We start from the raw sequence: 15,526 nt of genomic DNA, 5'->3' as shown, positions 1-15,526 counted from the left end.
GGAGATGCAGGTGGGAATGATGCCCTGAGTGGGATGTTCCAGGCACTGTCTCCAGCAAAGGCAGCGAGCCCCTTGCTCTCCTGTTTCCCACACCATATAACGCTGCCTGCAGCACAACAAACCTGGGCTGAGGTCTGCCCCCAGGGGGGTTTCTTGTCATGAGCCCCATGCCAGTGCTTGTTACAGGTTAAAACCTCCCGCTGCACCAGGAGGGTTTGCAAACATCGCACCTCATAACAAACCTCCTCCCCTGCAGCTCAGGACAGGAGCTGGGCTCAAGCTGTTGCTCTGAATTTCGGTCACACAGTGACAGGGAGGTCTGAGCCAGGCAGTGCATGGGGATGAGGCTTCCTTCCAGCCCCGACACCCCACTGCTCACAGAATGTCTCTGAGCTCCAGCACCCGTCTGACTGCAGCAGCAGGAAACTAAGAGGGTTATTTTAATACAGGTTGAAATACGTAAAGCTGACAAAATGTAACAAGCATGGGTGTGAAATGCACTTGTCTTGGTTTTGCAGTTGTGTAGCCCATGCAGTTGTGAGCCTAGTCCACCCAGTGCCGGCAGTGCCTGAGTGCAGCAGCACACCTTCGCTTTATTTAGTTCAACTTTGCACATTACAGAACTGGCAAAATGGAAGTCTGCAGACAGCAAATGTGACATAAAAAAGGGCGGCTCCTCTCCAGGGAGCGAGGCCGAGCTCTGCACAGAGCAGAGAGACATGGCGGTGGGATGGTGACACGCAGGTGAAGGGCCCTCTGGAAGAGCCACGGCTGCAGGCACAGGTGCCTATTCAGCCGACCCCAGCTTTGAGCCAAAAATAGGGTAAATTTGTGCCAAAAAAACCCATAAAGTTTGTGCAGTGTGTGATGCCTATGGGCCAGCTTGAGGATGCAGACCGTGTCTGTGGACTGGGAGGGGTGCACAGGAAGGGGTTAGGTAGAGGAAATGTCGGCTCAGCTGCCCTTCGCTGCGCCACGAAGCGTTGAAGAAACCCCTAAGCAAAAAAAAAAGTTTAAAAATGGAAATAATGGGGCTGACGTGCAGGGCTGGTCCGTTGGAGGCGGGAGCGGTGCATGCCGGGACTTGTAGTCCCCGAGCGGCCTCTGTGCCCCCACGTGACCGGCGCCGAGCCAATGGCAGCGGCGCGGCGTCGCCGCGGCAACGCGCGGTACACAAGATGGCGGCGGGGCGCTGAGGGAGGCCCGGGGAGCGCCGCGGAGGCTGCACCCTGAGGGGGACCCGACCCGAGCCGAGCCGCTGCTGCTCGGGGCCAGGCCGAGCCCTGGGTGCACGAAGCCCTGCCCAGAAGCACGCAGTTTGCAGCGGGAAGGTGGGCTGTGAGGAAAAGGGCTGCGGGCTGGGCAGCCTGCTCGGTCCTGTTTAAAAAGTTTGCCCGGCGAGCAAATCTCCCCCAGGTTAATTAACTTATCCTTTGATTCCACATATTCTCTCCTCGTTTTTAGAAAAAGGGCAGAGCTAAGTTGTTTGCGTCTTCTGGTAAGGCTATTCTAACCACCGTGCGTGTTTTGCAGAGATCGTGTCTCTTTCTCCTACGTGTCCAAGATCAGATAAGTAACAAAGGGTTTCCACATCCTCAGCAGCCCCTAGTGCATGTTAGAGCTTCATCGACTTTTACAGTTCCATTTTTGGTCACATCCTTCTATTAGATCTCAGAGCAGAAGCCGCCTCTCCGCTGCCAGTGGGGGTTTCAGCTTCTGTTCCTCCCAGGCTGAGCTTTTTGTTGGCGCAGCTCGGTGGCACCGCTTTCAGCCCCACAGCACAGCACAGGATGCTCGGTGTTGGCGTCATGGTCTCCTTCTGCTAGCCCCGTTTTGTGATTGCTCCTTTTGGCTGCTGAGATCGTGTGTTCCCTTGGGTCCTGTGCCATAACGGGTGCCCTCGTACTCTTATTATTTTGAGAGTGCACAGACTTGGGCTGTTCTGCTTTCTGCTCCCTTCTCGTTCCCATCATGTTTCTTCACCTCCTTTTGGAGAAGTCACATGCAAAATGCTGACCTGTTTTCTTTCTTCCATGCCCTTTGTGCCTCTTCTCAGGTGACAGCCTGTCGCCTCGGTCAGAGAAGCCAGAGCAAGGCAGTCTCCCCTCCTGCTCAAGGGGGACAACACCGGAAAAGAACACACAGGGTCAAGTCCCTCAATGATTAGGGGGTTCCGGGCCATCACAGCTTCTCAGTGACAGTCTTGGGGACTCAGTACCCCAGGTCAGGGCTAATTTGTGTGCTCTCACACACAGCACGCTGTCAGTGATGCAGCCATCCCCCTACCCCCCAAGGGATTTCCACCCAGAACCCACCAGAGGTCCCCTTGTCCTACCTGCTGTGGCAGAACTGGAGTTCTCGGATGGGGTCCCCTGTGGTGCAGACCAATTGCCCTTTTAGAGAGGTAACATGCTGTGTTTGTGCTTTCAGGTGCAGCTCCCACTGACATGGACCTCACATCATCCATAATGCAAAAAATCAGCCTGTTGGAACAAAAAATAGATAAACAAGCACAAGAAATCCAGCTGAAGGTAAAAGCCCTGGCTTTTACCAGGCCTGTTCTGCGTCCTGCTCTAACTGTTCAAGCCAAGGTAGCGATGCACTTGCTCAGACATAGCCTGCTCTGTTCATTAGACAAATAATCCTCTGCAAAGCAACAGAGCAGTCATATCAGTCCTTGACATTGAGACTGAGCAGTCCTTGCTGTGCTGACCCTGCTGTAACTTTAAGAATTAATGACTCGCTGCATCCTTCCACTAATATCATTATCTGTTTGACTTCGGACCTTTCTTTCCTTCCCTTTGCTTAGAGAGTGAAGTCGCCTTCAAACAGGCCTCTTTGTAATGCTGCAGTTCAGAATACATAGCTGTGGTTTTTTGTTGGTGGTTTGGTTTTTTGTTGGTTTTCTTTTGGGGGGTGGGTGGGTGTTTTGTTTTTTGTTATTTGTTTTTAGAAAGAAGAGGTTACTAAGATGCTGGTTTGGCTCTAGATCAGCCACTTACAGCTCAGAGTACCAGCTGTGCCCAAGCAGGGAGACACGAGACCACATCTCTTATGCAGATGGTGGCGAGGAAAATAGGTTCTCAATGCCCCTTACCTAGTTTTGAACCACTGTGTTATATCCCAGCCCTCGGTTGAGCCTGATGAAGACATTTGTGAGGCGATACAGCCTTTCTAACCCTGATTTTGCCCATCTGAGAGAGTATGTGCAGCACTGACTCACCCAGCCAGGCCTAATTATGCAGACTGCCTCAAGGTCCTGAAAGCAGAGGAGCTTAACAAGGTCATTATTCATTCTGGTCCTGAAGGACAGGAGGATTGCTGAACTTGAAGAGAAAATGAAGACTCTTCAGAAAGGAGAAGGTAAAAAAAATTCTTCTACCCTTGGCAGCTGTGGGAGAGTTACAGGTCTCCTGGTACTGCACCAGAACAGGCTTGGAGACCTTCCCTCTGAGCCATCCTCGCCTTAAAAGCCCAAGAGCCTCTTCAGCGAGCGAGATCAGTTACACACGTGGTGCTGTTTGCCAAGGTAGATTCTCACTTCATCAGTTACTCTGCTTTTCTGGTGCAGTGCAAACATTATTTCCTGACCTATTTTCTATGGCTTACTAAGTTTCCATGAGTAAAAAAAAACAACCACAAAGGTACCTGAGGATGGTAAGGGAAAAAAAAAAAAGAAAAAAAAAACAGTAACCACTGCAGAGTTCAAACAGGCTGGGAAGAAAAAAAAAAAAGACAACTCACAGCTAAGCAAAACCAAAAATCTGCTTGCAGTTGCAGGTCCAGGCTCACTTGTCCTGTAAGGCAGCCTACCTCTAAATTGAGCCCAGCTTTGAGTGAGTCACTGGAGTTCTTCCTTGGAATCCAGTAACTTTCCAGCTGATCCCAGACACATTTCCTACGATGGCTGAGCTATCTTATTAGCACCAAGCTGTGATGAATTCTTTATTTCCTGAGCAGAGAAACATACGCCTATCAAACCACAAACACCTTTTGTACCTCATCGTACATTGTTCCAGCTATTAAGCCTAGGTTTCTGGACCCAGCTTTAGTGGACATCTGCTGGTGTTCGGAGAAGTTTCTTATGACTAAGCCAAGCAATTCTCATTGTGTAATTGTGAACAGCACTGCTCACATCAGCTTCCTGCAGCATAAAACTTCACCAGCCTCATTCATAAGTACTTTTGAGAAAGATACAAACAGGCTAAAAGTGCCGCGAGTCAAGTTGTCAGGGATCAGCATGCAGAACTCACATTCAGTTCCTGTATCTTACAGGCTTGAGTTCATTTATGGTGCAGGCAGACTGCTGGGGCATCTGCCCTGTGGGACATGCATTACCTGTAGCTCTTCTTTAAGGCTGTGCATAGAAAAAACAAATCTTCCCTTTCAGATGCTCCTGACTCGTCCACAGCAGAGGATCTGGAAATGAGGTGCCTTCAGCTGCAGACCCAGGTCTGGGAGATGGAGGTGAGATGCCTGCTTCACTTGCTCTAAGCCATCTGTCTTTGGTTTGAGATTGCTGCAGCCCCAGACTGCTTGGTTCTTTTCAAGCTGCCACTTTGATAGTCACAAATCTTCACCTCACCCCTCTGAAAAGAAAGAACAGGTTGGATGTGAACTACAAGGTAGTATGTTATTATGTTTATTTTATACACAGACATTTAAGTCTCCTCCAAGCCTCTTCATTTGGATTTCCAGGACTGCAGAAATAGTCTATGTAGCTATTAGATACTTGGGAGACTACCGTATCACTACAGATAGTTTCATTCTCCCTTTAGCCTAGTACTTCTATTCTGTCAGAGTTTATCTGTCTGCCAAAGCCACGTAAACTTCAGAGAAACTTTCTCTTTCAATTCTGCTTCTGGTGCTCACAATGGCAGCTGAGTATTCTCAGGCTTCCATTTCCAGTTTTCTGAAGGTCTGGTTTTCTGTTGATCTACAACACTGGCTCATATTTTCCTCTTACAGCGGTTCCTAAATGACTATGGTCTGATCTGGGTTGGAGAGAGGCATGAACAGCTGGAAGATTTACAATCACTCAGAGATAAAGAGCTGCCAGCAAAGAGCCTCTGGAAGCCAGGTAAAGCATGGTGAGCCATCCTAGCTCCCACTGTGTGCTTGGAGAAGGTAGGATACTCCTCAGAGTAGATAAGCAGACCATCAGAATTTGTGATCCTGTGCTGGGTCTTCACATCAGTCCATTTCTGGGACAGAGACATGGAACGATTTAACAGGAGCTAGGCCAGGCAGAACACTGGTATTTTATATACCCATATTTTACAAGCCCCATCTGAGGAAGGAGGAGAGAACCTGGTGGCTCAGCCATTTGGAAGAATACCCTCGCAGCAGCTGCTTCCTGGAGAGTTCACATATGCTAAACGTTTGAAGCTTGATTGCTCTAATAACACTGACGTAAAATGGGTGGAAAATGGAATCAGATGCTTTGTATATATGTAGCTGTAGCAACTTAGCCATATTGTCTGGCTCCATCAGAGAGTATTGTTTGCCTTTCCTCCCAGCCCCTATGTGAGTGGTTTAATTGGGACCTGATTGTGCTGTGTAGGGTCCAAGCATATTTGGCAGAGGCTTCTTAGGAAGTGGTAACAGAGAAAAAACAAAATAGAAAAATACTTGGGCTATACAGCCAATACTGCTTCCTAACTGCTGCGCAAATATTAGCTAACTAAGCCATCCCTCCCTTGGATGCAGACTGGGAAAGCAGTAGAAATGTTTTCATGATTTTCAGTTTATTTACCCTTTTTACGGGAGCATTTCCCCTCTCTTATTTAAGGCAGCTTTTTTCCCTCACCTTTCTCAGATCTTAGAAAAGCAGAACAGAAAAACGAAGGCCATACCCTCTGCCTTTCGTTTCCTCTTCTTATCTCATTCTCCCGTCCATTATAACGCTTCTACCACTTTACCCTGCCGCCCTCCTCAAACACTCAAATAAACATCTTCAGCAGCCTCCCAGCAGGAGAGAAATCTGCTTTAGAGGGGGAAATCTGCTGGTGACTGGGAGCATGCAGCCAGCTGTGTTTACACTGACATTTTTTCATCGAGTCTGCCCTATTCCATTTATCCAGCCTAGACACCTAGTTCTTCCCTCCATGCTTTTTGTAGCATCACAATTAAAGGACAACACTTATGAAATCGCTGCTGAATGTGATTGCTAAACAGCTGGCTGCGCCTTCGTTAGCAGCAGAGTTAAACTAACTTGTAGGCAAGAGGGTTGTTTCTCTGCTACTGTGCCTTTGTGGTTTTGCACACGCCCATGTAAACCTGGCAGCCCCACACCACGGCAGGATTGTTGCACCACGCTTTGCAAAAGGTATGAAAGGTGAAAAATGGAGGCAGCACTGGCAGCCCCAGTATGTTAGCACTCAAAGGCAAGTCACACATCCACCCAGAGGTGAAAGTGATTTCACTGGCATCTCCTTCCCTCTGTAACTCTGCTCCTTCTGCCACAGGTGAGGCAGTTGTTTCCAAACGTGAGATTGATTTTGATTTAATCTTGGAAAACGTGAAGGATTTGAACGTGCTGGCTGGAGAAGGCATTTCTCAAATTGAGCACACGCCTCAGGGTGCCCGGCTGAGACAGCAGGAACCCCTCCCTCTTACGCTGTATCAGAATGGGATCGTCATGTTCGATGGCCCCTTTCGGTCCTACGAGGAACCATCAACACAGGTATGGAAATGGTTGCAGAGGAATTAATGAATCATAGCAGGGTGACTCTAAGCCTAAGTCTCAGGAAAGGGAATACGTAAGAAGAGGGTGTGAGAGCTCATCCTAAAAATGAGCAGCTACAGAGACCTCCAGCCTCTCCCCCATGTTCCTACCTGCATACCAGTCTAGTATGCAACTGTGTCACGCTTTATTAAGAGATGAACAATCTGGGTCGTAGGCGCAGACATTTTGCAGAGCAGTAACAACACAAACAGGAGCAGCCCAGGATGTAAATATTAGTCATCAGATAATGAGAAAATCTGAGGTATGACCACGAGCTCTCGTTTTATTTCAGCAATGCCTGCAGGATATTATGGATGGCTATTTCCCTTCAGAGTTGCAGATGCGCTACCCTGATGGCATCCCTTTTCAGGTATGGAGTGCAAAGCCCTGTTCTCATCACGTTTTTGAAAGAAATTGGTTTGCTTCCTAAGAAAATGGTTCCAATTTCTTTCACTTTCACCAATCTTCTGGATGTTTCACACAACAAACTGAGTTTAAGGCTTCTAAACACAGCATGCAAGCAGCTAAGTTCTCTGCATGTGTGTCTTGGGGAGCGGGTGGCTAGGAACACACCTGTCTGAGCCGTTAGAGGAAGTGAGCATTTCTGCATCAGGACCGGTTTCTGTGTCTCGGTGAATCTTGGCTCTGATCAAGGCTTCTGAGAACATAACAAGGCTTTGCAGAAGAGAAGTAGCATATGCAGCATCTGAAGAGCTGTGCAACAACAAAAAAACCTCAACTAGTTCACCTGCAAGAGCCTTTAAAAACAAATTGAACAAGCGTCTCTCAAGGAGGTTGTAGGGAGAGTTTATTTTGCCATAACTTAAATACATTTAGCCACCTGAGGTTCTTTTTGGTCTTCTTTTTTTTTTTTTTAATTTCTCAGAAATAGCAAAGAGCTAAGGTCACATTTTCAGACAGCTTTAAAGGACTCTAAATTAGGTCTTCAAGTGCATCTGAAACGTAAGCAGGCAGGCCAAAGGGGTGGCACACCTGCCCACCACCATGAAGGAAGCAGGGCACATCTGCGCAAGCAAGTGGAAGGCCAGAACAGCTAGCACGAGCTGGTAGGTGGGGTGGTTAGAACATCAGATGGGCGAGGAAGGTCTGTGTAAGGTTCACGGGTCTGTGGTTCCTTGTAACACCTTCATAGCTGACTACATCTGGAAACCACAGGGCGGTATCTTAACCCAGACAGGAAGACTGCCCCTATTTATACAGCTGTCCCCGGTGCTGGGGGCCTCAGGCTGGCACTCTCCACCCCCTTGATTTCTTGGAGCCACCTGTCAGCCCCCACTGCAGCTTCTTCTACCGTCAGGCAGAGCAATACAAGGCTGACAGTAAATCCCTCTCCAGCCTGCTGGTTTCACATCCCTTCCCGCCCTAAGAGCATGATTAAGTGTGGAAATAGAGGAAAAATCAAGTCCCAGCACATTTCTTACAACTTGTGGAAAGGGGGCAGCTGTCCGGTGCCTGTTGAGATGGATGAACAACTTCACGGGCCACCTTAGGGCCCCGAGGGATCAGGCAGGATTTGCTTTCTTAGCCTCCAGGAGCTAATGGCCCATTTCACTGAGTTTGGGCAGCTGGAGCAGCTTCCAAGGAAACATCTGTTTCATTTGGGGCTTACAGCTCTAGATGTATTGTCTTCTGCTACAGTGAGAACTGCAACAGCCAGATTTGCTTACAGCAGTCGGTCTTAATTCAACAGGTCACCGACAAAAGGGATGTGGTATTTCAGGAGGGAGACCTTCCAGGGAGTTTCCCTGGCCGCGGCCAAGCTGTTGGCCATTCAGAATCAAGCAAAGTGCAGGAAACCGACGAGATCCCAGGTAATTTCCTAAACCTGCCTTGAAAATCGAGCTCCCAAAGAGAAGAATCTAAACCTTACCAGGGCAAGAAGTGAAAGTGTGGGGTCTCAGAGAAGAAGGCAACACTTATGGGTCAAAACCCTGCACCAGTAGCCCCAGTACTGCTTCAAAAACTAGGAGCCAGCCAGCACACATGGTGTCTTCTCACCATTAAGTCTTAAAGAATGAGACAAGACAATGAATGATAGACTAGAATATCAGTAGGTTTCCCAAAACATATCTGGCTCCCACCTCTCTGAAAGCCCAAGCTGCTTCTAGCTTCACCCTTACCACCAAAGGATGTCAAGGGAACCGTGCGTACCTGGGCAAGAGTAACTTGCAAACACTCCAGTTCTCCTACAAGCTCGTCCCATAAAGGGGGACATCTTCCAGCTAGACCAATCTTGGCTGTTCTGAATGAATGATTCCTCTTCAGACTTTCACAAGAGGATATGAGACACGAGGTCAGGCCTCACATTGCTCATTTTGCTTCTGGTTTCTAGCAGCAAAGCAGAGCAATACCTGTTAGATACTGTCACTGGCTGGAAAGCCAAATGCAGTGGGGAAAAAAAAAAGAATTGCCCAGTGACACCACAGAAAGATGAACTCACTCCTACAAATACACCCTCACACGATGAAAACCATTTCCAAGCTTATAAAGTCATAGTTTCAGTTTTTTTCTGTTCACAGCAGGGCTAACCAGGAGTCTGCCTGTTGCACATCACAGGCGTGAGCTCAACAGGCTGCAGTCACTCCCTGGTTACATTGATAATCAAACATTTAGTGGGCCAGAAAGCGAGACAAGCTTCTGCCAGGTAGACCAAGAGCCAGCCTGTGCCTAGCTAAGGGAGGTTAGAGCTCTCTCTGTTGGCTGATCTGGTCTCTTTTCACCAAATCAGTCTATTCTGGTGGAGAATCATCAAAAGGACTGCACACACACATCTCCCTTCTGCTCTGGCAGGTCCCAAACCCCCCTCGAAGCAGTTTCTGAACAACCTTTCAGAGTCCTCAGCCCCTGGAGGAGAAGCAATCAACATCCAAGACCCAGTCAGAGCAACGCAGCAGGTATGAGCGGGCCCCAGCACCACCCAGACGAGGCTGGCAGCGATTCCTTGGGCTCAGCGCCCTGCACGGTATCGCGTGCCCCTTCCTCAGGCCTCTCAGCTCTGCGTAACCTTCTCCCAAAGAGGCTCCACCAGAGCACACGTGGCACTTTGGCGCCTGCTCCTGGTTTTTTTTTCTGGCGCTGGTGACGCTCGGTTTGGTTTCAGGGCTCTGGTGGGATGTGGAGCAGCAGAGAGATCGTGGTGGAGACACCCCGACTGTCTGCCCTGAAGAGGTACAGGCACAGCCCCTCCATCCCCGCCTCGCCACGCTCTCATCTTCCTCCTGTTTAGTCACTGCAGGTTTTTTCAGGGGGTTCTGTTGGGCAAGTCCATTTACTTCTTCATTTATCTGATACCTTGAAAATCATTTTTTAAAAAAAAAGGCCAAGTTTGGTCTTTTGGGAAGAACCTTCCTTCTTTCACATCTCTAACAAAAGCTTCTATTGTTTAAAGCATTATTTACTTATTGCAGCAAAATACTTTTCCTGACAGCAAGCCAAGGCTTAAATATTTAAAACCATCCAAAAAAGCTGCTTGCTAAATGGGAGAATCCCTCCAGGAAAGCAAGCGGGAGGTCACACTAAGAGCACTTTTTCCACTCCTAGTCGTCCAGGCAAGACAAGACCCAAATAGCTGATGAAAAAACCCCAAGCAGATTATTTTTAATCAAAAAAGTAGGGCAAAGATCTTACCAGACAATCTTGATCTAAAATAAAAAAAGCAAAAAAAGGTCAGCAACCCTCTTTTCCAGGCACATTTCAGCAGTGAAAGCAAAGCAGTGGTTTGGTCTCTGGGTCAGTCTGCTCGCCCCTAGCCAGGCCGTGCCTTGTTCATCTCAGTGATGCTCCTAAACGAGAAGCCCCCCTCCCCGATTCAATTACCCCGGCACACCAGGGGCTTTGCCTGTTAAGAGCTCGTGATCTGTGCTGCTGGCAGAGCCCTGGCTCCTCAGCTGAAGAGGCTTTCTGACCTCCAGGTTAAAGACAACCGACGAGGCTGGGGCTCCTGCCCCTGAAGTCTGCACTCTCCGCATAAAGTCTGAGAGCGGGGAGCAGACGTACGTCGTGAGGATGCTGTTCTCAGAGACCATAGGGGAGCTGCGCCAGCACCTCGCCCGTGCCAGGTAGGGCGAGAACTTCCTCCCTCCTTGCTCCCCACCCTGCTCCGTCACGCCCCAGGGAAGGTTTTGCAGCTGCTGCTCAAGGCTCTGGAGCTGTGCTTCCAGCAGAGCAGCCTGCACTGAGCTGAAGGGCTCAGTCCCAGAGCCCAGGTCCTGGGCACCCTCTGCTGCTGCTTTGGCTTCTCCCAGCACCAGATGTGCTCTCCAGCACCATTGCCAGGGTTTGAGCTTAGAGTATTTCAGAGAATCACAGAATATCCAAGTTGGAAGGGACCCACGAGGATCAGGGTCCAACTCCTGGAACTCCAGCTCCTTTTTAATACCCACCTTTGACAAGAAGCTGACACAGCAGAAGCGATGCCTCTTGTCCTCTCAGAATCGCCATCCTGCCCAGGTCCATCGCTGCCCTTGCTTCCTTCCAGCTGCTCAGCAGCACTCACTGGCCCATCGCCACCATTCCCAGGGTGTTGGTGCAGACTGGAAGCTGAGCTGCAGCTTCAGGCCAGCCGATGGATCAGCTGCTGGACAAACGCTGTCCCTTTCTCAGCCAGCTCCATGTCCCAACGCCCTTAACGCTGCCCAGAGGCTCACGCATCCCCTTGGGGACCATTCCAGATGGCTGTGGGGATCCCTTTGCTCTCCCCTCCCGTCACAGGCCACAGCCCTGGCCTCTGTCTGAGCCCACAATGAGCTCACTGCTGGGATGTTAGGGCCTCCCTGCAGCTGGGGAGCCTGGAACAGCCTGGCTGCGTGCAGCGAGGGCAGGAAGCCTTGTTCTGCTTGGCCTGCGCTCCAGAAGCCGCCTCTCCCTCTGCTCTTATGTAACTGCAACTGGATTAGCCAGAGCATCGCAGCAAAACCTTGGGGGATCTTGTGCATAGGAAAGATTGTGCTGTTCTTTCCTAGGGGTGGAGACTCCGGCTCGTATGAAATCCTCAGCACCTTTCCCCAGAGGGTGTACGCAGACAACGCCAGGAGCCTGCAGGAGTGCGGCCTGATCCCCGGTGCCTCCTTGCTGCTGCGGAGAAGAGACCCCCTCCCACGAGAGGGGCAGGGCTGCACGCAGCACAACAGCTCCTAGAGCTGCTGCCCTCGCACCATGAGCTGTGTTTTAACCTCCCCCTGGCTGGCAAGAGCAAGAGTTGTCCTTCCAGATCCAGTTTCATTGCGCCGTTACCCGGGACGGAGAGGAGGGCTCCTGCTTTGGCCTCTCACTCCAGCACGGGGTGCCGCAGGGCAGCCCCAGCCTCCTGCTGCCTCGGGGGTGGGTTCCTACCTCCCCCAGGGGATTTCTGGCAGCTCAGAGACCTGGTTTCTCACCTCTGCTGAAGGTTACACAGGCTGATCCCTGCTCAGGAAGACTGGCAGCTTTACGCCGGTACTGGGGCAGGCACTAGCTGGGCTCAGGGGCTCTGTAGCAGCTTTCCACACCGCTGCTCCCCCGAGATTTCATCTGCATTTACACCCCGAGAGGACCAGGCTCAGTTATATGGTCTCCAGCAATGGCCTTGGGCCACTGCACTGCTGGGACTGAGCCAGACCCAGCGCAGCCAGATCCTGCTGCTGGGTTTCCTGTACGTGAACGGCTTCTTCCCTTGGACAGCCCCCAGCTCCAGAGGGGCTGAGGCTCACGGCTACACCGAACCAGCCCGCTGTGGCCCTGAGCTGCTGGCCTTCCTTCCTCCCTCCCTCCCAGCCTGCTGCAACAGGACACCGTGTCACCGGAGAAGAGCACAAGCCCTTGGGTTCTTCCCTCTTCAACCTGAGAGGGAAGCATCTTCCTCTCCTGTGGGCTGGGGCCGTGCTCTGCAGGCCCCTTTCCCAAGACATTCTTCCCATTTCGGCTCCGACAAGTTCCCACTTGACTCCCAGCTGACAACACCCCCGCTGTGCAAGGCAGCACCTGCAGGCAGGTTCCCTTTTCGCAGAGGCCCAGCACACGCTGCCACCCAGCCCTCATCAAAGGCTCTCGGCATTTATTGAGCTGCAATTTCCACTTCTGTAAACTCCAAATTACCTACAGAAAGGGGCAGGATCCCCTGAGCACTCCCTGGAACTGCTCTGCCTTCCCCAGACCCCTCCGGCTGGAGCTTGGCCACGCGCTGCTCGTATGGGAAACACCACCAGCACCCTGACCAGTGACTCAGTCCCCGCAGCTGTAAGTGAGCTTCCTTTTTTTTCCACCTCCAGGAGTGTACCAGGGACCTTCCTACAGAGCAGCCTTTTCCACTGCCCCTCTGCTGTCAGCCGGTCTACAAACCACCAGGAATTTTTACGCTACAGGTTCGTTTTTGTCCCCCTGGGTCTGTCTGAAGCTGTCCCTCCCCCAGGCTGTCGTTCTTACCCCACGCAGGAGAGGGCTGCTGGAGAGGTACCTGTCACTACTGCACTGCAGGGGATTCAGACAAGCCCCTCGAGCCTTTGATTAGCGGCAGCAATCTGAGGTGTTAAGGTCTTTGTGTCAAGCTGCAGCAGCGAGCACAACTGACTCAGCTCCTCCGAGCTGGAACTGACTCGGAATCGTTGTGGAGGAGGATGTTTAACCTGTAGTCGAGATAAAACCAATTTAAAAAGAAACCCATGAGTGCCACCACGAAAGGTACAGTAACATTTAATAGCATCTCGGAAGACAACACCGGTTATAAACTTGCTTTTTGGCAGGAAAACAAAATGCACTTGGTCCAGGTTGTAAAAAGCCAACTGAGAAAGGAAAGGTAAGACAGCTGGAGCAGCAGCTGCTCCGGAGCAGCCCTGAGCCATTAATGCTCACGAGGGAGCCCTCGCGCTGCGGCAGAGGGCACCGAGGGAGCAGCAGGGGTCCCAGTTTTGGGTCTATCCATCCCCCCTCACGCAGCCTGCCAAGGGACACGAGCCTTACGCCTCAGCCCCAGCCCGCTCCGTGCTGGGCGGTCGGACCCAGCTCTGTGCAGTATTTCTGCGTTAAATTAAAACAAAACAAAAAAAGTTAGTCACCGTAATCTGTGCAGTTGGGATTAAAAAAAAAAAAAAAAAAAGAAGAAAAGAAAGGAAGTGAGGCAGCAGGATTTACAATTGTAACAGCAACTGGGGGAAGTGGGAAGTAACATGCAACCTTAAGCCCTTCCCTCCTGAAGCAGAAGCTCTCCCTGCAGAGGAGAGGGCTGAGGGACAGCCGCACTTCGCACAGCCCGAGAGGCTTTGCTGTTTACAGAGGCACTGGAAGCTGCGGAGTGAGCCAGGCCCAGCTCTGTTCAGAGGCCATGCGCAGCGAGCGTCAGACTTTCTTTGGATCCCTCTGAGATGATTCCGGGGTCAGGCAGGAGGGAGTCGTAGGCAGCTGCGAGGAGGAGTTTTGGTCGTGGGTTTCCCTGTGCTGGGATACAGGTCATGGTGCCAGGACGGCGCTGACAACCTGGAACTGGATGTGGTCAGAGATGAGGGTGCTCAGGAATGCAGGTAGAGTCCAGGACGGGAGGGGAGCCCGGGGCTCAGGCCAGCTTCAGGAATTCCTGCAGGGTGTTTTGTTCCACCGCTTCCACAAAGAGCTCGTAATCCTGCGGGGAGAAGCCACGGGGTTGCTCGCAAACAAGAAGCACGCGGCCCGAGCACTGCACGCTCCCTCCCATCAAGCAGCACAGCCCAAACTGGTGCCAGTTGGAGGGAGGATAACGGGGCAGGGCAGGGCCAGCCCCACAGCCACAGCCCCACAGCCGCAGCCCCACTGCTCAGGGGTCCCCGACTCCCAGCACAGGTCCCATTTTTGCAGGCCACCCTTAACCCAGCCCACTCCTGCTCAGCGTGCCTCACGGGGAATGCCTCTTAGAAGGCATTTGGACACCACTTAGAGCCAAAACAAGTGCAGAGCATTATTCCACAGCACCCAGCTGTCAGGGTACCGGTCCCCAGGGCAGGGCAGGAGCCTTACCCCGCAGTAGTGGTCTCCGTTGACGATCTGGGGCGGGATGGCTTTGGGGTTGCCTGCCTTTGCCCTCATCTCCTCCCGCAGAGCGTTGTCCTGGGAGATATCCACCAGCTCGTACTTGATGTTTTTCCCATCGAGGATTCTGGTCACTTCGCTCTGTTGGGATTTGATCTGGGAACCCCGGGGTGAAAGAAGGAGGTTATCAAGAACCGGGGAGGAGCTCAAAGGATAAAAACACACACCCAGGGTGCCAGTAGCAAACAGAGCAACCGCTCCTTACGGGCCGCAGCCCACCCTACACCCAGCCAGGGGGCTCAGCCCTTTTTTTTTGGGGGGGAGACGCGCAGCACAGAGAGCCAAAACCCAAGCAGACGGGAACCACGCAGCGGGTGATGCACGGTGGGAAGCTGCAGAAGGCACAGCCGGCGTGGGGAGGCGACAACCACCCAGCAAAGGGACCCCCGGGGCGCCCAGCCCTGCCCCACCGCCGCCCCACGCCCCGCTCACCTCCCGGGAGCCGGTGACCGAGGTGCTGTAGACCTTGAGGGTGCTCATGCTGCGATCGCGGCCGCTCCCTGCGTTCAGCCCGGAGGAGGGAGGCTCGGAAGGCGGGTGCGGGCGGCCCCTCCACCGCCCTGCATGTGACTGCGGGGACCAATGGGGCCGGCGGGCCCGGGCATGCGGTGTTTGCGGGCCCGGTCCAGCACCAGCCCTGCCCCGGAGCCGCCGCCACCGCCCCGATGCTCCCCGGGGAGCGCAGCACCGAGCGGAGCCCCCTTCCCCTCCTCCCCCAAGTCGTTGCCTTGCTCACACAGGACTGCT

General features: G+C 52.0%; 2 protein-coding genes across 2 annotated transcripts; one reads left to right on the top strand and one right to left on the bottom strand.

Moving 5' to 3' along the window:
• Window positions 1-719: 719 nt before the first annotated feature.
• On the top strand, window positions 720-13,829 carry UBXN11 (UBX domain protein 11; the record flags this gene model as incomplete). Its single annotated transcript, XM_082777550.1, has 13 exons — window positions 720-725; window positions 1,142-1,331; window positions 2,431-2,531; window positions 3,309-3,363; window positions 4,391-4,467; window positions 4,969-5,080; window positions 6,468-6,685; window positions 7,020-7,097; window positions 8,439-8,559; window positions 9,539-9,642; window positions 9,849-9,916; window positions 10,660-10,806; window positions 11,710-13,829. The coding sequence occupies 13 exons, from the start codon at window positions 720-722 to the stop codon at window positions 11,882-11,884; spliced, it is 1,452 nt and encodes a 483-aa protein (XP_082633676.1). The 3' UTR covers window positions 11,885-13,829.
• On the bottom strand, window positions 13,399-15,518 carry SH3BGRL3 (SH3 domain binding glutamate rich protein like 3). The gene is given in 4 exon segments (XM_082777466.1): window positions 13,399-14,336; window positions 14,708-14,875; window positions 15,212-15,318; window positions 15,321-15,518. Coding segments are annotated over 4 exon segments (405 nt in total). The 5' UTR covers window positions 15,385-15,518; the 3' UTR covers window positions 13,399-14,270.
• Window positions 15,519-15,526: the final 8 nt, after the last annotated feature.

Source organism: Aythya marila (assembly GCF_965140915.1).
Source record: "Aythya marila genome assembly, chromosome: 22".
In the NCBI taxonomy this organism is placed as follows: domain Eukaryota; kingdom Metazoa; phylum Chordata; class Aves; order Anseriformes; family Anatidae; genus Aythya; species Aythya marila.
Note: the sequence above shows the minus strand (reverse complement) of the source record. Positions and strands in the feature narration are given on the sequence as shown.